Source organism: Coregonus clupeaformis, chromosome 26 (assembly GCF_020615455.1).
Source record: "Coregonus clupeaformis isolate EN_2021a chromosome 26, ASM2061545v1, whole genome shotgun sequence".
NCBI lineage: Eukaryota > Metazoa > Chordata > Actinopteri > Salmoniformes > Salmonidae > Coregonus > Coregonus clupeaformis.
Genome location: NC_059217.1, coordinates 30,432,110 through 30,457,828, shown reverse-complemented (window position 1 = coordinate 30,457,828; position 25,719 = coordinate 30,432,110). Strand labels below are relative to the sequence as shown.

General features: G+C 42.9%; 2 protein-coding genes and 1 long non-coding RNA gene across 7 annotated transcripts in view; 1 reads left to right on the top strand and 2 right to left on the bottom strand.

Annotated features, from left to right (window-relative positions):
• The window catches only part of LOC121540483 (solute carrier family 22 member 23-like), a 32,771-nt gene extending 24,306 nt beyond the window's left edge, over positions 1-8,465 (top strand). For both annotated transcript variants that reach the window (XM_041849387.2, XM_041849388.2), the window contains 6 exons: positions 220-347; positions 2,513-2,615; positions 3,206-3,432; positions 3,878-3,910; positions 4,190-4,313; positions 5,840-8,465. In XM_041849387.2, coding sequence (XP_041705321.2) covers positions 220-347; positions 2,513-2,615; positions 3,206-3,432; positions 3,878-3,910; positions 4,190-4,313; positions 5,840-6,281 — 1,057 coding nt within the window. In that variant the 3' untranslated portion in view covers positions 6,282-8,465. The remainder of the gene's footprint in view (positions 1-219; positions 348-2,512; positions 2,616-3,205; positions 3,433-3,877; positions 3,911-4,189; positions 4,314-5,839) is intronic.
• A 293-nt stretch (positions 8,466-8,758) lies between these two features.
• On the bottom strand, positions 8,759-10,719 carry LOC121540484 (proteasome assembly chaperone 4). The gene is made up of 3 exons (XM_041849389.2): positions 10,368-10,719; positions 10,115-10,190; positions 8,759-8,938 (listed from the first exon to the last, which is right to left on the bottom strand). The coding sequence occupies exons 1-3, from the start codon at positions 10,542-10,544 to the stop codon at positions 8,817-8,819; spliced, it is 375 nt and encodes a 124-aa protein (XP_041705323.1). The 5' UTR covers positions 10,545-10,719; the 3' UTR covers positions 8,759-8,816.
• A 9,084-nt stretch (positions 10,720-19,803) lies between these two features.
• Positions 19,804-22,092, bottom strand: LOC121539936. Of its 4 annotated transcripts, XR_005995428.2 has the most exons (7): positions 21,887-22,092; positions 21,647-21,716; positions 21,418-21,515; positions 20,888-21,052; positions 20,538-20,664; positions 20,300-20,431; positions 19,804-19,951 (listed from the first exon to the last, which is right to left on the bottom strand). It is a non-coding gene; the product is annotated as an uncharacterized LOC121539936 (long non-coding RNA). The 4 variants fall into 4 exon arrangements; XR_005995425.2 differs by having other exon boundaries at positions 20,538-21,052; XR_005995427.2 differs by having other exon boundaries at positions 20,538-21,052; positions 21,647-21,711.
• Between the last annotated feature and the right edge of the window lie 3,627 nt (positions 22,093-25,719).

Below are 25,719 nucleotides of genomic sequence, written 5' to 3'. Positions count from 1 at the left end.
ACATTAGGGATGTGAAAAAACATGGTGTTTTGTTCTACTTTGGGTAGGGGTATCTAAAAAATGTGTGGGCCTTGCCACCGGCCTATAAAGACTTGCTCATCAGGACCAGGTTTCGGCTTAAACAGTACACTACACACTGCATGCTCAGACAATACCATCTTTCTCTCATTTCCCTTCTGTCATTCTCTCTCTCTTTCTCATGTTTACTTCTCTCTGTAGGATCTTCCCAGAGTCCCTGCGTTGGCTCCTGGCCACGCAGCACTACCGCCGCTCTAAAGCCATGATGCTCCGCATCGCCAGGAAGAACCAGGTCGACATGACAACTGAACCCAGCGGCATTCTAGCAGGTGAGGAAGATGGAGAGGAAGAAGTAGAGAGACATCGAGAAAGAAGAGAGGTGGAGAGAGGAGAGATAGAGAGGTGGTAGGTGGTGATACACAGAGGGGAGAGGTGGAGAGAAAGAGGGGAGATGGAGAAGTAGAGAGAAAGAGGAGAGATGGAGAGGCAGAGCGAGGAGAGACCCTGAGTTAAACGGAACCACACTTATTCCATCAGTGTCTACACACACCCCTGGTTTGCAGCTGGCCATGCAGTATACAGTGGGGGAAAAAAGTATTTAGTCAGCCACCAATTGTGCAAGTTCTCCCACTTAAAAAGATGAGAGAGGCCTGTAATTTTCATCATAGGTACATGTCAACTATGACAGACAAATTGAGAAAAAAATCCAGAAAATCACATTGTAGGATTTTTTATGAATTTATTTGCAAATTATGGTGGAAAATAAGTATTTGGTCACCTACAAACAAGCAAGATTTCTGGCTCTCACAGACCTGTAACTTATTCTTTAAGAGGCTCCTCTGTCCTCCACTCGTTACGTGTGACAATACTTTGTTATATACCCTTTGTTGGCAATGACACAGGTCAAACGTTTTCTGTAAGTCTTCACAAGGTTTTCACACACTGTTGCTGGTATTTTGGCCCATTCCTCCATGCAGATCTCCTCTAGAGCAGTGATGTTTTGGGGCTGTCGCTGGGCAACACGGATTTTCAACTCCCCTCCAAAGATTTTCTATGGTGTTGAGATCTGGAGACTGGCTAGGCCACTCCAGGACCTTGAAATGCTTCTTACGAAGCCACTCCTTCGTTGCCCGGGCGGTGTGTTTGGGATCATTGTCATGCTGAAAGACCCAGCCACGTTTCATCTTCAATGCCCTTGCTGATGGAAGGAGGTTTTCACTCAAAATCTCACGATACATGGCCCCATTCATTCTTTCCTTTACACGGATCAGTCGTCCTGGTCCCTTTGCAGAAAAAACAGCCCCAAAGCATGATGTTTCCACCCCCATGCTTCACAGTAGGTATGGTGTTCTTTGGATGCAACTCAGCATTCTTTGTACTCCAAACACGACGAGTTGAGTTTTTACCAAAAAGTTATATTTTGGTTTCATCTGACCATATGACATTCTCCCAATCCTCTTCTGGATCATCCAAATGCACTCTAGCAAACTTCAGACGGGCCTGGACATGTACTGGCTTAAGCAGGGGGACACAGCAGGATTTGAGTCCCTGGCGGCGTAGTGTGTTACTGATGGTAGGCTTTGTTACTTTGGTCCCAGCTCTCTGCAGGTCATTCACTAGGTCCCCCCGTGTGGTTCTGGGATTTTTGCTCACCGTTCTTGTAATCATTTTGACCCCACGGGGTGAGATCTTGCGTGGAGCCCCAGATCGAGGGAGATTATCAGTGGTGTTGTATGTCTTCCATTTCCTAATAATTGCTCCCACAGTTGATTTCTTCAAACCAAGCTGCTTACCTATTGCAGATTCAGTCTTCCCAGCCTGGTGCAGGTCTACAATTTTGTTTCTGGTGTCCTTTGACAGCTCTTTGGTCTTGGCCATAGTGGAGTTTGGAGTGTGACTGTTTGAGGTTGTGGACAGGTGTATTTTATACTGATAACAAGTTCAAACAGGTGCCATTAATACAGGAAACGAGGGGAGGACAGAGGAGCCTCTTAAAGAAGAAGTTACAGGTCTGTGAGAGCCAGAAATCTTGCTTGTTTGTAGGTGACCAAATACTTATTTTCCACCATAATTTGCAAATAAATTCATTAAAAATCCTACAATGTGATTTTCTGGATTTTTTTTTCTCAGTTTGTCTGTCATAGTTGACGTGTACCTATGATGAAAATTACAGGCATCTCTCATCTTTTTAAGTGGGAGAACTTGCACAATTGGTGGCTGACTAAATACTTTTTTTCCCCACTGTATATGCACGTCTTAATCCCAGACACACACACACACCTTTAAACTATGAGAAAATATTTTAAAGCAGGGAGCAGATTAATAGGTACTGCTGGATCAATAAAATAAAGTGTTTTGTTTCAGATCTCATACACACATCCACCCACAGAACATTACTGTGGAGTCTGTCTGTGTGTGTGTGTGTGTGTGTGTGTGTGTGTGTTGCTTCCCTGCCAGTGGGAAGGTCTTACAGTGTGTCGTGTCTCACCACCAGAGCTGGAGCTTGAGCTTCATAAGAAGCCAAAGAGGACCTGCATCGTCAAGATGACCAGCACCAGAAACCTGTGGAAGAACATCGTGGTGCTCTGTGTCAACTCGTAAGTCTCTCTCTCTCTGTGTGTGTGTTTGCGTGTGTGTGTGCAGCTGTGTGAAATCAAGTCAAATCTTATTTTGCTTCGCAAATAATTGGTGTAGACTAACAGTGAAATGCTTACTTTCGGGTCCTTTCCAACAATGCAGAGTTAAAGATGAAAAATAAAAAATAGTGACATGAGGAATAAATACACAGTAAATAATGAATAACAATAAGGAGTAAAAGTCGTAGGGCAATGTGCCAAACAGAACATGAATTACACATGAGCTATGTTCCCCATGAAGACAAGGCTCCGTACTAGTTCAGCGCGTCTCTCCCTCTAGATTGATGGCATATGGTTTCCAGCACTGTCTTGCTGCTAGTAATGATGGTGTGTGTGTGTAACTGGTAGGATCTGAACCCGGGTCTCCCACTTGGGGAACCAATGTCATAACCCTTAGACCACGAGGAGTTTGACACTGATTTTAAGTTACTTCATCATACTGGCGTCAGTCCCACTCACCTCCGCTACATGTCTTTCTCTCTGCTGGTTGACATGGTACAGTATCCACCACTGTTTTGCTCTCGCTAATAATGTGTTGTGTGTATCTGTAGGCTGACGGGGTACGGTATCCACCACTGTTTTGCCCGCAGTATGATGGACCCAGAGGCTCCTGTGTCGGCCATGTTCCATGCCGACTACTACACCATGGCCGGCATCGCCGTAGCAACCTGCCTGGCGCTGTGCCCGGCCGTGGCGTTCATGGGTCGTCGGGGCGGACTCCTCACCTTCATGATAATCACTGCCCTGGCATCACTACTGCAGCTGGGCCTGCTCAACTGTGAGTAGAGTACAGACAAACATGTTATGCATTTCACACACGTGAAACACACACACACACACACAGAAATTCTATGTCCAAGAAATAAACATTTAGGTCAACCGTCGGCCTTTGAAAGCCCACGTTTTGTCAGATGTTTTAACGAGTGACCAATGTGAGCATCCCTCTCATAGTCCATCCACAAATAGTTCTTTACATGGGAACTTACAAAGCAATAACATCCCATTATATTCTGATCCTGTTATACACAAACAACATGCTCAGATAATGGACTTATTCCAGTGATTCAGAGAAGTCACTACTAGGAGAATACCCTTTTCTATATCATTACTCTGTTGTCGTTATATCAGATCTGTATCTGTCATACAAATAATGAGATTTTCTAATGGCTATACTCATTTTCACTATTTTTCTTCCCCCACCCATGACCTTTCCTTGAATACAGTGATTGGGAAGTACAGCCTTCGCCATGACACAGGTACAATTTGACTTTATAAAATCACACTCAGACCGATTGAAAAAATATGCCAATCAGTTGCTCTGGGTTGCAGCGCTACAGGCCAGGCTCATGCTCCATCTGTTGATTTTGTGTTGTAGAATCAACAAAACAGTCGTTAAACAAAATTAAAGGCGGGCCTGTACACCAACTGTTTTCCGTGATCAGTTTTCTATTATGACTAGACCCAGTAAATTACATTTTTATATTTATGATGTACAATGTATCTCACCTCCTCTCATGTTTCTCTTGTCTGGTTAGTTCTGAGGGACACACTAAACAGGAAGTTCTCGGTGGCGTTTTCCATCATCGGAATGTTCTCCTCTCACGCCGTCAGCACCCTCAGCATCTTCTTCTGCGCTGAGATCACTCCCACCGTCATCAGGTAACACACACACACACTATGTATGGTCTGACCGCACCCACACACACACCAACAGTTATTGGATTCCTATAACTACACACACTTATTTGAAAATGATGTCGGCAGGTAGCTTAGTGGTCAAGAGCGTTGTGCTAGTAACCGAAAGGTCGCTGGTTCTTTTTTTTTTTTTTGGGGTCATTTACCAGACGCTCTTATCCAGGAGCAACTAGGGTTAAGTGCCTTGCTCAAGGGCACATCGACAGATTTTTCACCTAGTCGGCTCGGGGATTAGAACCAGTGACCTTTCAGTTACTGGCACAACGCTTCTTAACCACTAAGCTACCTACCGCCCCACCTGGTTCTAATCCCCGAGCCGACTAGGTGAAAAATCTGTCGATGTGCCCTTGAGCAAGGCACTTAACCCTAGTTGCTCCTGTAAGTCGCTCTGGATAAGAGCGTCTGCTAAATGACAAAAAATAAAAAAAATGCATTATATGCCTACCTTGACCAACCACTCTACCATTGTTTTTGCCTTAAGTAACCTTCTGTCTTATGGAACCATACCAAACGTAACGTATCACACTATTTAGTGTCTCTGCCTTATGTTTACTATGTTACGTCTAGTCTATGAGACCAGGCGGAGATTTAGAACAGTTGTCTCTGTCAAATTGCATTTATATGACACATACAGACCCACAAGATGGCGGTGGTAGGCCATTCTAACACATATGTACTTGGCAGGACATATGTGTTAGAATGGCCTACCACCGCCATCTTGTGGTGTAGTCTGTATGTGTCATATAAATGCAATTTGACAGAGACAACTGTTCTAGAATCTCCGCCTGGTCTCATAGACTAGACGTAACATAGTAAACATAAGGCAGAGACACTCAAATTAGTGTGATACGTTACGTTTGGTATGGTTCCATAAGACAGAAGGTTACTTAAGGCAAAAACAATGGTAGAGTGGTTGGTCAAGGTAGGCATATAATGCGAATGTCTCGCAACCCAAAGGTTGCATGTTCCAATCTCATCACGGACAATTTTAGCAACTTTGCAACTACTTACTACATTTTAGCTACTTTGCAACTACTTAGCATGTTAGCTAACCCTTCCCCTAATCTTAACCCTAACTCCTAACCTTAACCCTAACCCCTAGCCTAGCTAACATTGGCCACCTAGCTAACGTTAGCCACAACAAATTGAAATTCGTATCATATCATACGTTTTGCGAATTCGCAACAAATTGTATAAATTGGAATTCGTAAAATATCATACGAATTATACTTTGTAACATATCATAGGAAATGGATGATGGACATCCACAAATTAATACATACCATACGAAACGTCACATATCATACTAATTGGAGTGTGCCGGATTTACTATTACTATGTTACGTGTACCCCTGATTCCAGGTTGAGAATCTAGATAGTGTTTTCTGCTTGTGTCTGAGTCTGATCTTTTGTATGCTGTGTCTGGTTTCAGTGTTTGGCTAGTGGTTCCTGAATCATAACTCTCCCTCTTTGTCTCCCTCCCTCCTAAGGGGTGGTGGTCTGGGCCTGGTCCTGGCCAGTGCTGGTTTCGGCATGCTGACGGCCCCTATCATGGAGCTCCACAACCAGAAGGGCTACTTCCTGCACCACATGATCTTCGCCGCCTGCACCCTGCTGTGTATCATCTGCCTGCTACTGCTGCCCGAACCACGCAACCAACCCCTGCCAGAGAGCCTCGTGGACGGGGAGAGCTACACCCGCCAGCCCCTGCTCACCCATCGGCCTGGAGAACAGCACCTCCTTCTCACCAAGCCTGGGGATAGGGATTTATACTCCCGCGTCCACGACACGCCGCTGCGTCTTACGGCCACCGGGGGCACCACAGCAGCAGCGGCTCCTGCTCTTGCAGCAGTACCTACGTCGTATGCGTATGCGTATGCTACCGGAGGGGAGGTGATCAGTAATAGTATAGTGGTGGGAGGGTCATCGTAGCAGCAAACCCACACTCCCCCCTGACACACAGACAGAGGATAGGACAGGACTGTGCTGTGGGGATAGCTGGAACTGTCCCAAAGGAGCTGCCCCACTCCTGGTCACCATCATGACTGTTCTCATTCATTCAGTCCTGCTTGTCAGATTCTTCCATGAGGAACTCTTTCATTTTAAAACTTTAAAAACCTTCCGGTTGGTTTAATCAAGAAATAATTACCCTCTCATTAGTCTTGTGACACAATCCTTCAACGTCTCGTTTGTGAGAAAGGTGGAAATTGAGGTCATGGACATCCAAGATTTGGACAAAACCCAAAAATGAAAAATAAGGCATTACTGTTCAGACACCCCAAGAAGGCATCTTTACCTGGAGGTTTAATGGGTGGTAATGTAATGAGGTGATGGATTAGCAGATAGCCTGTAGAGTAGTGATTATGTTTGCATCCTAAATTCCACCCTATTCCCTATATAGTATACTACTTCTGACCAGGGCGTGCATATAGTGCACTATATAGGGAATAGGGTACTATTTCAGACACTCAATATGATTTAGTAAGTCTTTGAGGGCCTGCAATAGAACAGGATATTCTTGAAACAAAATATGGAATTTTTCACACACCTGTGTATATCTTTGCAATGAACAGAAACTCATTACATTGACTTACATGTATTAGTGGCCATAGGGTAAATGTTGCCAAGGGTTGGCAGTGTGTCTAACAGGTACCATGGTCCCAGCATGGTTCCATGCTGAGGAGGGATGTCATGGTGTCTGTTGTAAGGTATAAGCAGAGTGGTGTACTCTAAACACAGAGAGAGACAAATGTAAAGAGCAGCAGAGCAGACATGGTATTCTATATTTCATTCGAAATGTCTTTCAACAGTGATGTGTGCTCTATGCATTTCAAATTCTATTAGTGTAACTTTTTGCATTAAAATTCAAAGTTCAATCAAATATTTGTCAGCCAACTTCTTTGAGGCACAGATTTTGGGTGAAACTGCTGCACTCGAAATTGAATAAAAGGAGAAGTCAGGCCTATATACTGTAGCCTACCTGATGGGTTCATTTGTGCCTCTCACTCCCCTGTCAAAAGTCCAAACTTGGCACTTTATCCTTAGTAGTAGTGGAATCAATGTAAAGACTTAAGAAAACTGAGTACTGCAGCTCCCATTAATGTTGGTGAATGACGACACAATTATATGTGAATGACAGCCGGAAACCTAAAGAAACTGATGGCTATAGAAATTAGTTTGAACTTTGGACCTTTTTATTGTATTTTTATTTCCATATTCTATGGAAAATCTAAGGCACTGAGTGTTGAGTGGACAATACTAATGACCAGTTAGTTACTAGTATGTGTGTGTCCCAAATAGCAGCCTATTCCTTACATAGTTCACTACTTTAGAGTTTTGATCATAAAGCAGTGCCCTACATAGGGAATAGGGTGCCATTTGCGACACAGTCTGTTTCCGCTATGAAACATCTCAGCTTCTGAATGGCTTTATCACAATGGTTGTTCAGTTTTTAAAAACCTCCTCTGATTTCAACTGGACAGGCGACTTTGAAAATAATCTATCAGTAATTCAGTATTTATTTTTGTCATGTTGCCAAGGGCATTCATGTTGCTTGAAATATCTCTAATTTAGCTAATTTTCACCTTTTCCTCTCCCTGGTAAATAATGTTAGTATATTGCTGTTTTTAGGACTGGTTTAAACCTGTTTCTCTAGCACGGTTAAATAATGTCTGGCCATGCCATGAATCACAATATCTATAGGGGTTTTGAAATTGTTAGTGTCTAGAATAGATTAAGTTATAGTGCAATAGTGTGATCTAGTTAGAATAGCTGTGACTGACAGTGTTTGTATACAAACTTTATACTCTGTAACATACAAATGATTGAATACCAAATGTAATGTATGTATTAATGTGCCATTCATTGATAATGCATGGACTATCATGTTTTATGTACTATGCATATCAAATAGTTTTCATAGAAGATTTTGTCACACGATGTGTCTAGATGACCTTAAAAGGCCAAGTATCCTCTATACATTTCTACCATGAACCATATTTGAAGCAAATGGCACATATTTTGACATGATGGACACCTTGTATTGTTTATTTGTTAGATTGTAAATGTTTTCAGCGATGAAATGTTGTGGTAAAATAAATGAAATTCCATGAGTGATTGATTGTCAACCACTAATATTTTCTAAGTGTTGTTTAAAAAAAATATGATGCACTTGTCAATTTTAAAGCCATAAATGTTGTTTTGATAATAAACCCGTTGATTATGTAAATAAATGAACTATTGGAGGTGATACATGTCTGTAGACTGAGTTTGCGGGCAGTGGGCACAGAAAATATAGTGTGTGTGTGTGTGTGTGTGTGTGTCTGCTGCTTCTACACAGAGACCGTCTCTGGTTAGATCTCACTCATGAGTGCTAAAACAGCAATCTACAGAACAGTCCAGACAGGTAATTTTGTTTTTCTTTCCCTTGTATTATTTCGGTACAAAACAAATTAAACTAGTAAAAGGTTAAAACTTGTCAGGGTGAACTTCCATCTCTTTCTTTATCCTCTTCTCTACCAGCAGAGACAGGTTGGAGTCAGTCATGGGCAGGCTGTAGCTCACATACACCTGTTTCTTAGTCCTTTTAGCTGGAACACAAAGGAGACAGAGGACAGCTGGGTTAGTGATGTTTCAGATTGTGAAAAACTGACACCAACAATAAAGCATAATACTGGTTAGTGGTTTAAGCGTCTAGCTTTCGGTCATTGTTCTGAATAACATATAGCCATCAACTAAATCACTGTATAAATGATGGTTAGACAGATTTGACTGTAAAAACAGTTGTGGCAGCCTAAAATTGGCATCACGTCATTTTGATGTTAGTAGCCTCGTGTTGTGTAACAATAGAGGCATCAGGGATCAAATATCTAGCTTCCCCTTCTTTACTTGGATGAGTTTGAACAAACTAACTCAGCAATTACCAAAATCTAGAAATTCATGACATACACAGACTGTGTGCATTTATGTGTGAGTGTGGATGAATAGATGGTTTGTTGTACCCCACAATGAAATCGAGGGGGACTATCGATCTGTCTCCCTCCATTCATATGTACACGTTAGTACATATGTAAGTCACACGTGATCTCAGACACCACTGGCCTGATTTTGACAAAACGTGGGTGAATGATGAGTCTTGCCAGAGATCCGGCATTTACAAAGTTACACTAATTGGGCCAAGGGGGGCGCTATAGTAATCAACTGAAAACTTTGAACAACCATATATTCTGTCCCGTTTGAGCTACAGACATGAAATCCTGTACATACTGATGCGGCCAAATATATTGGCACCCTTACACTAAAAAATAATTTCCTTGTATCCCTTTAAGTTTAGCGTTATAATTCAGAAAATCTCTCCCTCTCTCATAGCGATAGATAAGAGGACTCATCTTTGTATCTGTGCCATTATAGCGTCTGTGACAGCTATCTATTTCTATGACAACAGGCACAATGCTGATATAAAATTGTTTTGGAGTCAGTTGGCAAAATTCCACGTGGGTCCACTTAAATCAGTACATTCATGTCAACCTAACCATTACGAAACTTTTATTTGATCAAATAAGCCTCAAGTAGCAAATTAGCTATTACATTTTTTGTTTACCAAATTCGACACACATTGTCCTCCATACAAAAATTCCTCACTTAGTGGTCTTATTTTCGTGGACTGATTTGGAGCAGAGTAAAACCTCTTGCCTCGCCTCTTCCTCTCTGATACAGCCAATCCCCATGAGAAAGATAGGATATTGACAGGATGAAAGGGTGCTTACTCAATCTCTGCGCCAATGAATTTGGAGTGGTGTCCGATGGGTCCCCCAGGACTAACGTAGACAGCGGCATCGAATCCTGAATATATATAAAACACACAGATAGTTTAGCTATATTACAAATAGGACATAGCGCCATGAGCCGAGAATAACGTTACAGTAGTTAGCTAACAACATTACACGATGAAGCTAGCTAACAACCCATCTCTATTAGCTAGTCTGCTTTGAAACAATATATTTTCAGGAGGCTACTCACAAATTTACTGTCCATTGAAACAGCCAAGTTGGACAAGACAGGGTTCGAGCCCACCCAAAGGAAAAATCCCCCATTGAGTTTCATGACGTGAAAGTGAACCGTTTGCTCCAGAATCTTCTCGGAGAAATCGTGCACTGTAATGGCATCGCCTACTGCTCCACTTTCTGCTATGTTCATGTTGAATAGATGTTTGTATGAAGAAAAGTACGACTAAACCAGACCATTATTCAAACATTTCAACCAACTCATGTGCGTCCATAAACAAGAACTCCCTTCTTCTTCTTTTTTGGTATCATAGCGTTCGCACATTTTGTTTGTGCGTTTTTCTTCTTCTTCTTCTGTGGATGTTATATGGCGGTTGGCAACCAACTTTCAGGTGCGTTACCGCCACCAACTGGACTGGAGTGTGGACCAGAGACAGTGACGGTCTAAATCCTACCCAATAATCTCGTCTCCCTAACGAAACGAAATCCATAATTAAATACTACATCCCCTGAAGATTTCTCCAGCAGTTCACTTAATCCTGGCTCTTCAACCCAATTACTCCTCAAATCTAATAACAATCGCTCCTTTTCTCTCACATATTTCTGGCACTGAAATAGAACATGTTCCACTGTCTCCATCTCCTCCTGACAATGATCACACCTCCCAGTCGGATGTTTCCCCACCACTTTCAATGTACTATTTATTCTTGTGTGTCCCAGTCTCAGCCTTGTGACTACACTTTCCTCCCTTCTCTCTCGGCCTGAAGACCTCCCTGTCCCCACTTTGTTTGTGCATGCCGCCACCTACTGTGCGGTAGTGTGTGATCGATCACGTTACATTTTGTGATACAAAAATAAAAAGGAAGGGGCAAAAGGAAAAAGTTACACCACCAACTAACACCTATATACCACTATTTCATTAACATTTAAATCACCACCCCATTCCACTACTTTAACCCTAACTGATCACACCAGGGTGACTGCCTCAGCATACAACACCTTCAGTTCTACTCTGACCCTGGCAACCTCAACCTGTCTCCCTTGCACCAGGCACTTCTGATCCCCAGCAACATGGGCACCCACACAATTGACACAACATTTTTTCCCCCACTGATACTACACATTCCTTTGTCCCATGCCCTCCTGCACACTTCTCACATCTCGGAATCTCCCTCCTACACACTGATGCAACATGACCATAAGCTTGGCACCTTAGAGGGTTCGGCACACAAGCTCTCACGGGATAACTGACATACCTTAACATGACTTTATCAGGTAAAGACTATGCTTCAAAACTCAAAAGAACAGACAGTGTCTTCTCAGTTTCACCACACTCGCCACCGGGTCTGCGGTACACCAAGTGGCGAGCATCACAGACACAGGGAATCTTCCATTTCAGTTGCTCCACTTCAACACTTAAAACCACCCCAGTAATCACTTCTTTCAAAGGCGCCCTGCTCCGGAGAGTAAAGCAAGTCACAGAAATTGTCCCTAGGTGCGTGACGCAAAGCACCCGCTCCCTTTGGATGGAATAAACACAGAAAATCATCACAAGTCCACTTCGAGCTACCTTTACCAATTTAACAGTACCCAACTTATTTTCTACCCAGCCTGAGACTACATATGGATCAGCCAAAAGGCAGGGATCCACTTTCTCCAAAAATGTCACTCCCACTGGGCCCGAATCATCCTTTGCATGACCATCGGGGAGAGGCTCGGACTTGACCCCACACCTGCCACGACAGGTAATTCATCCTCACTCTCGTCAGGTTCAATTGCTGAGCCATCAGAGACAGCAGAATATGGTTTGTACTTGGAACCATTCTTCCTCCACATACAGTGCCTTGCAAAAGTATTCATCCCCCTTGGCGTTTTCTCTTATTTTGTTGCATTACAACCTGTAATTTAAATTGATTTTTATTTGGATTTCATGTAATGGACATACACAAAATAGTCCAAATTGGTGAAGTGAAATGAAAAAATTTACTTGTTTCAAAAAAATCAATAACAGAAAAGTGGTGCGTGCATATGTATTCACCCTCTTTGCTATGAAGCCCCTAATTAAGATCTGGTGCAACCAATTACCTTCAGAAGTCACATAATTAGTTAAATAAAGTCCATCTGTGTGCAATCTAAGTGTCACATGATCTGTCACATGATCTCAGTATATATACACCTGTTCTGAAAGTCTGCAACACCACTAAGCAAGGGGCACCACCAAGCAAGCGGCACCATGCAGACCAAGGAGCTCTCCAAACAGGTCAAGGACAAAGTTGTGGAGAAGTACAGATCAGGGTTGGGTTATAAAAAAATATCAGAAACGTTGAACATCCCATGGAGCACCTTTAAATCCATTCTTAAAAAATTGAAAGAATATGGCACCACAACAAACCTAGAGGGCAGCCCACCATAACTCACGGACCAGGCAAGGAGGGCATTAATCAGAGAGGCATCAAAGAGACCAAAGATAACCCTGAAGGAGCTGCAAAGCTCCACAGCGGAGATTAGAGTATCTGTCCATAGGACCACTTTAAGCCGTACACTCCACAGAGCTGGGCTTTACGGAAGAGTGGCCAGAAAAAAGCCATTGCTTAAAGAAAAAAAATAAGCAAACACGTTTGGTGTTCGCCAAAAGGCATGTGGGAGACTCCCCAAACATATGGAAGAAGGTACTCTGGTCAGATGAGACTAAAATTGAGGTTTTTGGCCATCAAGGAAAACGCTATGTCTGGCGCAAACCCAACACCTCTCATCACCCCGGGAACACCATCCCCACAGTGAAGCATGGTGGTGGCAGCATCATGCTGTGGGGATGTTTTCATTGGCAGGGACTGGGAAACTGGTCAGAATTGAAGGAATGATGGATGGCGCTAAATATATGGAAATTCTTGAGGGAAACCTGTTTCAGTCTTCCAGAGATTTGAGACTGGGACGGAGGTTCACTTTCCAGCAGGACAATGAACCTAAGCATACTGCTAAAGCAACACTCGAGTGGTTTAAGGGGAAACATTTAAATGTCTTGGAATGACCTAGTCAAAGCCCAGACCTCAATCCAATTGAGAATCTATGGTATAATTTAAAGATTACTGTACACCAGCGGAACCCATCCAACTTGAAGGAGCTGGAGCAGTTTTGCCTTAAATAATGGGCAAAAATCCCAGTGACTAGATGTGCCAAGCTTATAGAGACATACCCCAAGAGACTTGCAGCTGTAATTGCTGCAAAAGGTGGCTCTACAAAGTATTGACTTTGGGGGGGTGAATAGTTATACACGCTCAAGTTTTGTTTTTTTGTCTTATTTCTTTTTAGTTTCAAAATATTTTGCATCTTCAAAGTGGTAGGCATGTTGTGTAAATCTAATTATACAAACCCCCAAAAAACCCATTTAAATTCCAGGTTGTAAGGCCACAAAATAGGAAAAATGCCAAGGGGGTGAATACTTTCGCAAGCCGCTGTACATCCTCTCACTGCGGCTCTTCTCCTTGTTCCTCACATTCCAAAACTACGTCCATCCGTTCACCACGCTCACGCTGTACTGCTTGCAGACCACTCACTGATGGCCTTTCTCCAATACCAACCTTCTGTTCCTTAGCCCAATTTACTAGTCTGGCTATCTCTATGCTCGCAAAATGTCCACCATGAATACACCTTTAGATACTTTGCTGCAATTGCAGGGGTGCAGATGTTGCTAATCCAACCTCTCAAGTGCAAGGCACAGTGCAGACTACTGCAGTACAGCAGCCCTTCTTCTTCTTCTTCTTCGGTATCATGGTGTTCACACCTTTTTTTTGTGTGCATGCCGCACAAAAAATGTAACGTGTTCAATCACGTTACATTTGTGATACAAAAATAAAAAGGAAGAAAAATATATAATAATTGCACCACCAACCAACCCTACACCTACACTACCAGTCAAAAGTTTGGACACACCTACTCATTCAAGGGTTTTTCTTAAACTATGAAATAACACATATGGAACCATCAAGCGCTATGATGAAACTGGCTCTCATGAAGACCACCACAGGAATGGAAGACCCAGAGTTACCTCTGCTGCAGAGGATAAGTTCATTAGAGTTACCAGCCTCAGAAATTGCAACCCAAATAAATGCTTCAGAGTTCATGTCACAGACACATCTCAACATCAACTGTTCAGAGGGGACTGTGTGAATCAGGCCTTCATGGTCGAATTGCTGCAAAGAAACCACTACTAAAGGACACCAATAAGAAGAAGAGACCTGCTTGGGCCAAGAAACACGAACAATGGACATTAGACCGGTGGAAATGTGTCCTTTGGTCTGGAGTCCAAATTTGAGATTTTTGGTTCCAACCGCCGTGTCTTTATGAGACGCGGTGTGGGTGAACGGATGATCTTTGCATATGTAGTTCCCACCGTAAAGCATGGAGGAGGAGGTGTTATGGTGTGGGGGGCTTTGCTGGTGACACTGTCTGTGATTTATTTAGAATTCAAGGCACACTTAACCAGCATGGCTACTACAGCGTTCTACAGCGATACGCCATCCCATCTGGTTTGGGCTTACTGGGACTATGATTTGACCCAACACACCTCCAGGCTGTGTAAGGGCTATTTTACCAAGAAGGACAGTGATGGAGTGCTGCATCAGATGACCTGGCCTCCACAATCCCCCGACCTCAACCCAATTGAGATGGTTTGGGATGAGTCGGACGGCAGAGTGAAGGAAAAGCAGCCAACAAGTGCTAAGCATATGTGGGAACTCCTTCAAGACAGTTGGAAAAGCATTCCAGGTGAAGCTGGTTGAGAGAATGCCAAGAGTGTGCAAAGCTGTCATCAAGGCAAAGGGTGGCTATTTGAAGAATCTCAAATATAAAATATATTTTGATTTGTTTAACACTTTTTTGGTTACTACATGATTCCATATGTGTTATTTCATAGTTTTGATGTCTTCACTATTATTATACAATGTAGAAAATAGTAAAAATAAAGAAGAACCCTTGAAAGAACCCTTGCCGCCCACTACTGGATGCAGGATATCCAAAAGGGAAATCAACTAAAACTATTGATGGGTGAGAAAAAAACATATATTTAATCAATTTTTTATTCAGGCTGTAACACAACAAAATGTGGAATAAGGGGATTTGGAATAAAGCTTCCTCCCAGGCTGGTCAGTGCAAATAGGGGCCTTTGAGGCTGGTCTATAATAAATATTTCTCCCAGGATAGTCAGTGTAAATAGCAGCCTCAGATGCTGGTCTATAATAATGTTTCCTCCCAGGGTGGTCCGTGTAAATAGGGTCTCAGAGGCTGGTCTATAATAAAGATCCCTCCCAGGCTGGTCAGTGTAAATAGGGGCCTCTGAGACTGGTCGATAAAGCTTCCTGCTAGGCTGGTCAGTGTAAATAGGGGCCTCAGAGCCTGGTCTATAATAAAGGTTCCTCCCAGGCTGGTCTATAATAAAGGTTCCTTGCAGGATGGTCAGTGTAAACAGGGATAATAAAGCTTCCTTGCAGGTTGGTCAATGTAAATAGGGGCCTCAGAGGCTGGTATATAATAAAGGTTTCTCCCAAGATGGTCAGTGTAAATAGCAGCCTCAGATGCTGGTCTATAATAAAGATCCCTCCCAGGCTGGTCAGTGTAATTAAAGGCCTCAGAGACTGGTCTATAAAGCTTCCTGCTAGGCTGGTCAGTGTAAATAGGGGCCTCAGAGACTGGTCTATAATAAAGGTTCGTTGCAGGATGGTCAGTGTAAATAGGGATAATAACGGTTCCTTGCAGGCTGGTCAGTGTAAATAGCAGCCTCGGAGGCTGGTCTATAATAAAGCTTCAGTGCCAAGCTGGTCAGTGTAAATAGGGATAATAAAGCTTCCTTGCAGGCTGGTCAATGTAAATAGTGGCTTCGGAGGCTGGTCTAAAATAAAGCTTCCTCCCAGGCTGGGGGGCCTTGGAGGCTGGTCTATAAAGCTTTCTGCCAGGCTGGTCAGTGTAAATAGAGGCCTTGGAGGCTGGTCTGTAATAAAGGTTTCTCCCAGGATAGTCAGTGTAAATAGCAGCCTCAGATGCTGGTCTATAATAATGTTTCCTCCCAGGCTGGTCCGTGTAAATAGGGTATCAGAGGCTGGTCTATAATAAAGATCCCTCCCAGGCTGGTCAGTGTAAATAGGGGCCTCTGAGACTATTTATGGTTGGGAATGCAGATACGCTAACGCATTGTTATAAAAAAATCACTTTTGCATGTGAAAACACAGAATCCTAATCATTACTCCACGTGCTGTTGTTTTGAGCCGACTTCGCCGTGGGCTTTGACCAGGCACCTGGCTAATGTCTGGGAGGCAGCCGGGTTACAAATCGAATAAAATCAACATTCAGCTGGTGCAAAACACGCCCGGGCAAAACAAATCCTCTCACTCTGCGAGTTTGAACTTCATGATTGGCTAGCAGTGTATTCCTCCCGCCTTTGCTTGAATTTCGTTGGGTCAAAGTGTCAACGTCTTTTTGAACCCGGAAGTTCGAACTTTGCAAGTTCGGCCAGGAAAATGTGCTTGTCACTAGTTACCACAGCCAAAGTAATAAACCCTGCCTATTTCTACAATTTATCTTCTTAAAATGTGATTTTAAGCCTAACCCTAACCACACTGCCAACCTTATACCTAACCCTAACCTTAAATTAAGACCAAAAAGCAAATTTTTGTTTTCATTAATTTTTTTTCAAAATATAGCCCATTTTGGCTTTGTGGCTGTGGTAACTAGTGGAAATCAGAAAATGCTAAACATGGTTAGAAGTTGACGAGTATCTTTAGGGTTAATCTTAGGTTTAATGTCCAAATTAGAGCTTTTGAATGTGTTTATCACCGAGCGATTAAAATCAGCGGCAGTTGATATATTCAGGATAGTGGAAAAGATGATAGCAGAGTACCTGGAAGAGATCTCCAGTTCAAAGGAGGAGAACTATCGTCTACGGAGGCTTCTTTTACATTTGGGATCAGGTTTGTGATCAATAAACAATAATATTCACAAGAGGGAGAGCATGTAGTAGTGCTTTTGTTCTGGTGTAAAATGTGTCCGTCCAAAGATGGAAAGGCTGTGCCTGTAGGAGAACATACTGTACATGGTCGAAAGTTTTTTTAAATGAAAACTCATTGTTTACAGTGGGGAAAAAAGTATTTAGTCAGCCACCAATTGTGCAAGTTCTCCCACTTAAAAAGATGAGAGAGGCCTGTAATTTTCATAGGTACACGTCAACTATGACAGACAAAATGAGATTTTTTTTTTCAGAAAATCACATTGTAGGATTTTTTATGAATTTATTTGCAAATTATGGTGGAAAATAAGTTTTTGGTCAATAACAAACATTTCTCAATACTTTGTTATATACCCTTTGTTGGCAATGACACAGGTCAAACATTTTCTGTAAGTCTTCACAAGGTTTTCACACACTGTTGCTGGTATTTTGGCCCATTCCTCCATGCAGATCTCCTCTAGAGCAGTGACATTTTGGGGTGTCGCTGGGCAACACAGACTTTCAACTCCCTCCAAAGATTTTCTATGGGGTTGAGATCTGGAGACTGGCTAGGCCACTCCAGGACCTTGAAATGCTTCTTACGAAGCCACTCCTTCGTTGCCCGGGCGGTGTGTTTGGGATCATTGTCATGCTGAAAGACCCAGCCACGTTTCATCTTCAATGCCCTTGCTGATGGAAGGAGGTTTTCACTCAAAATCTCACGATACATGGCCCCATTCATTCTTTCCTTTACACGGATCAGTCGTCCTGGTCCCTTTGCAGAAAAACAGCCCCAAAGCATGATGTTTCCACCCCCATGCTTCACAGTAGGTATGGTGTTCTTTGGCTGCAACTCAGCCAAAGAACACGACGAGTTGAGTTTTTACCAAAAAGTTCTATTTTGGTTTCATCTGACCATATGACATTCTCCCAATCCTCTTCTGGATCATCCAAATGCACTCTAGCAAACTTCAGACGGGCCTGGACATGTACTGGCTTAAGCAGGGGGACACGTCTGGCACTGCAGGATTTGAGTCCCTGGCGGCGTAGTGTGTTACTGATGGTAGGCTTTGTTACTTTGGTCCCAGCTCTCTGCAGGTCATTCACTAGGTCCCCCCGTGTGGTTCTGGGATTTTTGCTCACCGTTCTTGTGATCATTTTGACCCCACGGGGTGAGATCTTGCGTGGAGCCCCAGATCGAGGGAGATTATCAGTGGTCTTGTATGTCTTCCATTTCCTAATAATTGCTCCCACAGTTGATTTCTTCAAACCAAGCTGCTTACCTATTGCAGATTCAGTCTTCCTGCCTGGTGCAGGTCTACAATTTTGTTTCTGGTGTCCTTTGACAGCTCTTTGGTTTTGGCCATAGTGGAGTTTGGAGTGTGACTGTTTGAGGTTGTGGACAGGTGTCTTTTATACTGATAACAAGTTCAAACAGGTGCCATTAATACAGGTAACGAGTGGAGGACAGAGGAGCCTCTTAAAGAAGAAGTTACAGGTCTGTGAGAGCCAGAAATCTTGCTTGTTTGTAGGTGACCAAATACTTATTTTCCACCATAATTTGCAAATAAATTCATAAAAAATCCTACAATGTGATTTTCTGGAAAAAAAATTCTCAATTTGTCTGTCATAGTTGACTTGTACCTATGATGAAAATTACAGGCCTCTCTCATCTTGCACAATTGGTGGCTGACTAAATACTTTTTTTCCCCACTGTACTTAATAATGACAACAATGTCTGATTAAAATTGTTATTGAATGACTCCTTTTTATACTCTTTTCTTTTGCTTTGTTTTACATGGCATAACAGTTAGTGCAAATGCAACATTTCCATAACATGCCACACACAAAACAGAGGACTGGACACACAGAAGCCAGACACAACGATACAAATGATGCAAAATGTAATACACAAAAGCTTTTAAATTACACAATGAATATATTCATAACATTTGCAATACTCATGTGGATGGGTATTGATTTTGGCTCATATACCAGTAATTAACTGATAATAGTCTGTTAATTAATGGAACAGACTCGGATTGAGTGTCGCTTGCTGTAGTGGTCCTTCAATGTTGTCCACTCTTGATGACTCTTGGAACACAGAGCACAGACCCAGGCCTTAAAGCTTTTCGTCTCCTGTGGGCGCATTATTTGTGTATCCGAAATGGCACCCTAAACCCTACAGGTAGCCTAGAGTGTTGGGGCAGTAACCAAAAGGTCGCTATTTTGAATCACTGAGCCGACAAGGTGAAAAATCTGTCGATGTGCCCTTGAGCAAGGCACTTAACCCTAATTGCTCCAGGGTCGCTGTTGATAATGTCTGGCCGTGACCACACTCTCTGAGGGTGTCTCAGGGGGAGTTGGGATATGCAAAAAACACATTTCCATTTCACACATGCGTATAATGCAGACTTGTACATGTGTGAAACAGAGAAAATATAAGTACACACCAAATTATTATTATTACATACGGCACTTCTTTTGAACAGAACCCTATGGGCCATGGTCAATAGGAATACAGTACCATTTGGGACGCAGACAGTATGTCTATCACTTGCTTAGGACGTCTTCCAACAGCAAACCTCAGGTGCAGGTTGTATTGTCCTTCCGGCATCAGGTGCAACCTGGACACAGCAGAAGAAGTTGTAGTAGAGGTTGTACCATTAGTGGTTGTAGTTAAACATTGACATAGAAATAATGTACAGCCAGTATGTCTTTTCATACATTGACATAGAAATAATGTACAGCCAGTATGTCTTTTCATACATTGACATAGAAATAATGTACAGTCAGTTTGCTAATAAAAGCCTCAATCTTGGCAAGAATAATCAGTTCTGCATTATTGCCTCCTCACTGTAAAATCCTACCTTTGGGTCTTTCTCACAGATCCATACAGATACTCCCTAACACAGGAACTGACAATTGGAACTGGAAAATTGGAATCTTTGATGCAACGATGTTGTTGCTCGTACCTTCTGGTCTCTGGGCGAACTGTCCATTCCCGTCCACCCATCCTTCCCAGGTCTTAATGAAGAGCTCTGCCGCATATACCTCCTCCATGGGCCTCCTCATCCTCTCACTCCACTGAGACACATCATGGATCGCTGAGGACACACATACACACACACATACATACCGGCTGTAACACACAAACACACACACATGCAGAGCTGCCTCATCCAGTCACACACACAAATAACAAGACCTCACCACTGTAGATGTTTGTCTTGGGGTGAGACATATGCGTTGGAGCCCCACACCACCATCTTATTGATCAGAGAGGGGTTCTTGGCTCTATCACTCCAGGCCAACAGAGAGAACCTGGGAAACTCAACGCCTGAAGGAGAAAACACACAGTCACAGAGAAACACAGAGAAAAAAGGCACACATTCACAGATGAGCAAAGATGACAAAGACACACATTTGCTAATGAGTAAAAACGAAAAACAGAACTTACCGTCCATCACACAAACAGAGAGTGAGAGGCAGCTGTGTAGTTAATGTAAGTCATTTTTATCACTGTGTAAAAAGGAAAATCACTCTGCACTGATTGGTCAGACCTGCATCAGGTCCACAGCATCCTGGGCATCCCTTTCAAAGAAGTCCAGAGGGAAGTCTCTCCGGGAGGCGGAAGTTTCTGTACCTGCGAAGGTCCCAGCCAATGACCCTGAAGAATTCCTTATTAACAGACTTCAGCTGCGGCCCAAAGTCAGTCTGAGCACTTCCTATGATAAGAACACACACAGCTTAACAGAACATTGAACCCGCACAACATCAGTAACCAACATTAGAGGTGTCTATTCTACTGTTTTCATGAAGTTGTTTATACTGTAGGCTAATAGGTTTGAGGTCCTCTCAACATCAGTCACCTCTCAATATCAAAGTCACTATAAATATTGTTGATGCTCTGATAGGCAGATGCCTTAATCAGTAGTATGACATGTATGATTTAGGCTACTTCACATTTGAAAGAGATCATCATCTACAACTTTAGACAGTTAATGGTCAAGGTTGGGTGAAGTGACAGGTCATAGTGTTGTGCACCAGACACTTATAGCCTGGGGACCATGTTACTAGTGTTGTTACCTACCCAGAGCTCCAGGCAGTAGTAACGAAGCATGCGCTCCTGTTCCAGTCTGCTGGTAGAATAGATCCACTCCATTCACACACTGTCGTACCGCTGAGGTACTGTGGGGAAAACAAACAAAAAACACAATTAGACAGATATATCTACTTTATGAATAAATACTGACAATTCGTATGTATTTTAAGTGGAAATATATGACATATAGAAGTATCACAAATCAAATTATTATTACTTGTCATACACCGCAACTGGAGCCTGAGATGAGTGAACAGCGCCATCTCCTGTCCCTAAATGAAACTGCACTGATAGCAAGACAACATGGATGACAGCTGTGTTGGTGCCAGGTATTCCAGGTATTGAATTGCAAACCACGAACGCGGGACACTGCAATATCTGAAAATAGTTAGCTAGCTAGCTAGCTACCGTAGAATTGACATTGTATTTACTGACACTTACACTGCATTTTAATTACCTTGCATAGCCCTTTTGGTAACTGTATTGCGAAGTCCTCTCCCCCATAATCACAAGCAATTTCGTTGACAAAAAGTTTCAAAATCACCTCGAACGGTTTTCATTTGACTTAGTCACAATGAAAATTATCATCAGGTTAACGTGTATAGCAAAGTTTGTTTTAGTGAATCAATAACTTGAAGTTCCTGCCGACACCTTCGACACAAGTGTCCGTTTTGGCGAAAGTACGGAGGCGAATCTTTCACTAGCTCATATTACCCTAACGTAATTACAGTATAATTGAAATGTACTGCAATTGAGCAAATAAACTATGTTAATAACATGAAATATTATTTTGAAATAACACGAAAATATGTAAAAGATTAAATAGAAATAAATACATAAAAAATCGAATAGTTTGGAATTATTTTTACCATTACTGGTAAATGTCAGTCAAAGCCCCACAAATTAGTGTCAAATGCGTCTTCAATTTTGGGCCTTCAAACTATGGAGGATCAAACCTGCCATAATTACAAATAAATTAGTAAATAAATGCACACATAAATACATGAATAAATAAATAAATGCACATATAAATAGATAAATAAACAAATGCACACATAAATAGATAAATAATGATTTTAATAATTATTCAATTATTTTATTCATTTATATTATTTATTTATTTATTTATTTTGCATTTCTTCCTCCAATAGGATAATGAGAGGGTGTCAAGCAAACATACAGTATGTGGGTGGTATCTAACACACAATTGCTTGATCAATGTCACGGCGCTCTGCTGAATTTGGATTTGCCTGGGGTGCATTCAGTACGACAGAACGGTGTTCAATGTTTAATTCAACGGAAACGGTACTATACTGAACGACCAGTTGAAAAACGGCATGGTTATGATGGCCCAGAGGGTGATTATCTATGGTGTGCTGCACCAGGACTCTTTGTTATCACTTGCAGCCATTCTACCTGCCAGAAGAACTGGGCTACTGTAGCTACAGTGAGCTCCATACGTATTGTAACATCTGCTGATGTAAAAAGGGCTATATAAATACATTTAATTTGATTTGATTTGTGTTTGTTGTTCGATTGTTTACTTTTCGGACGAATCAACCAATGGTGTGTTAGATACCACCCACAGATGTTTGAATGACACCCCCTCATTATCATATTGGAGGAAGAAATACATAAATAAATAAATATATAAATTAAAACCTGAATAATTAGATAATAGATCAATCATTTAATACATACAGATACTGTATGTAGAGAAAAATGAATGCATTTTGGTCAGTAGTTTTGTATTTCCTTGCTCATTTACTTATTTATGTGTGCATTTATTTATTCATTCATTTCTAATTATGGCAGGTTTGATCCTCCATAAGAGTAGCCTATAGGCCTGTCCTACAATCTTCTCTCACTTGCTTTTGGTTAGCCTACATTTATTTTAAGCTCTCTGAAACACACTCCTCGGTGGGAAATGTACCTCCTTTCTCCATTCCCCTCCAACTCTTAGAGAAAATCCCCCCTCTTCCTTGTTTCAGAATCATTTCCTCAAATCTTATGAACCCACTACCCTCTTCTGCCTCCTCACACTGTAGAGTGTGGGGTTGTGGGATGGTGGGGTTGTTCCTCTGAAGAGCTTTTACTGATTGGGAAAATTGAAAATTGTGCTTTGGTTCGTTCAACCTATTCTATTCAATTTGTCTGAAATCAAATAAGGAATTTGCCAGATCAATGTGATTTAAAAAAATTAAATGAAAGCTTCTCATGCACAAGTGCATTGCGGCAGTCTATCATAAGAGTTGGAGGCGTGGCTTATTGGGGGCATGGCTTCTCACTTTTTTCTGCCCACCCGTGAACATAAATGTCATTCTAGTTCATGTGGTCTGTTGTATTTGACATTCAGTCTGAAATCTGTACACTGTTTGGCAAGGCAGAGTTCTTCTCAGCCTATGCTACCCTCCAGCTCCTCGACTTCTTGGCGCTGACGGAAACATGGATTACCACAGAAAACACTGCTACTCATACTGCTCCTTCCTCGTCTGACCATGTGTTCTCGCATACCCCGAGAGCATCTGGTCAGCGCGGCGGTGGCACAGGAATCCTCATCTCTCCCAAGTGGACATTCTCTCTTTCTCCCCTGACCCATCTGTCTATCTCCTCATTTGAATTCCATGCTGTCACAGTCACTAGCCCATTCAAGCTTAACATCCTTGTCATTTATCGCCCTGACTTTAACCTCCTTACGTCTGCCTTTGACTCATTTCTCTCTGCCTCCTTCTTTCCACTCCTTTCCTCTTTTGACCTCACCCTCTCACCGTCCCCCCGTACTCACAAGGCAGGCAATACGCTTGACCTCATCTTCTACTAATCTCACTGCAACTCCCCTCCAAGTCTCCAACCACTACTTTGTATCCTTTTCTCTCTCGCTCTCCTCCAACACTACTCACTCTGTCCCTACTCAGATGGTAATGTGCCGTCGCAACCTTCACTCTCTCTCTCCCGCTACTCTCTCCTCTTCCATCCTATCATCTCTTCCCTCTGCTAAACCCTTCTCCCTCTGATCTCCTGATTCTGCCTCCTCAACCCTCCTCTCCTCCCTTTCTGCATCTTTTGACTCTCTATGTCCCCTATCCTCCCGGCCGGCTCGGTCCTCCTGCTCCGTGGCTTGACGACTCATTGCGAGCTCACAGAAGAGGGCTCCGGGCAGCCGAGCGGAAATGGAGGAAAACTAGACTCCCCGCGGACCTGTCATCTTTTCACTCCCTCCTCTCTACATTCTCTTCCTCTGTTTCCGCTGCTAAAGCCACTTTCTACCACTTTCTACCACTCTAAATTTCAAGCCTCTGCCTCTAACCCTAGGAACCTCTTTGCCACCTTCTCCTCCCTGCTGAATCCTACTCCTACTCCCCCTCCCTCCTCCCTCTCTGTGGATGACTTCGTCAACCATTTTGAAAAGAAGGTTGACGACATCCGATCCTCATTTATTAAGTCAAATGACACCGCTGGTCCTGCTCACACTGCCCTACCCTATGCTTTGACTTCTTTCTCCCCTCTCTCTCCAGATGAAATCTTGCGACTTGTGACGGTCGGCCGCCCAACAACCTGCCCGCTTGACCCTATCCCCTCCTCTCTTCTCCAGACCATTTCCGGAGACCTTCTCCCTTACCTCACCTCGCTCATCAACTCATCCTTGACCACTGGCCATGTCCCTTCCGTCTTCAAGAGAGCGAGACTTGCACCCCTCCTCAAAATACCTGCACTCGATCCCTCCGATGTCAACAACTACAGACCAGTATCCCTTCTTTCTTTTCTCTCCAAAACTCTTGAGTGTGCCGTCTCTAGCCAACTCTCCTGCTATCTCTCTTAGAATGACCTTCTTGATCCAAACCAGTCAGGTTTCAAGACTGGTCATTCAACTGAGACTGCTCTTCTCTGTGTCACAGAGGCTCTCCGCACTGCTAAAGCTAACTCTCTCTCCTCTGCTCTTATCCTTCTAGACCTATCCGCTGCCTTTGATACTGTGAACCATCAGATCCTCCTCTCCACCCTCTCCGAGTTGGGCATCTCCGGCGCTGCTCACTCTTGGATTGCGTCCTACCTGACAGGTCACTCCTACCAGGTGGCGTGGCGAGAATCTGTCTCTGCACCACGTGCTCTCACCACTGGTGTCCCCCAGGGCTCAGTTCTAGGCCCTCTCCTATTCTCTCTATACACCAAGTCATCGCGAATCGTATCTCTGCATGTCTGGCAGACATATCAGTGTGGATGTCGGATCACCACCTCAAGCTGAACCTCGGCAAGACGGAGCTGCTCTTCCTCCTGGGGAAGGACTGCCCG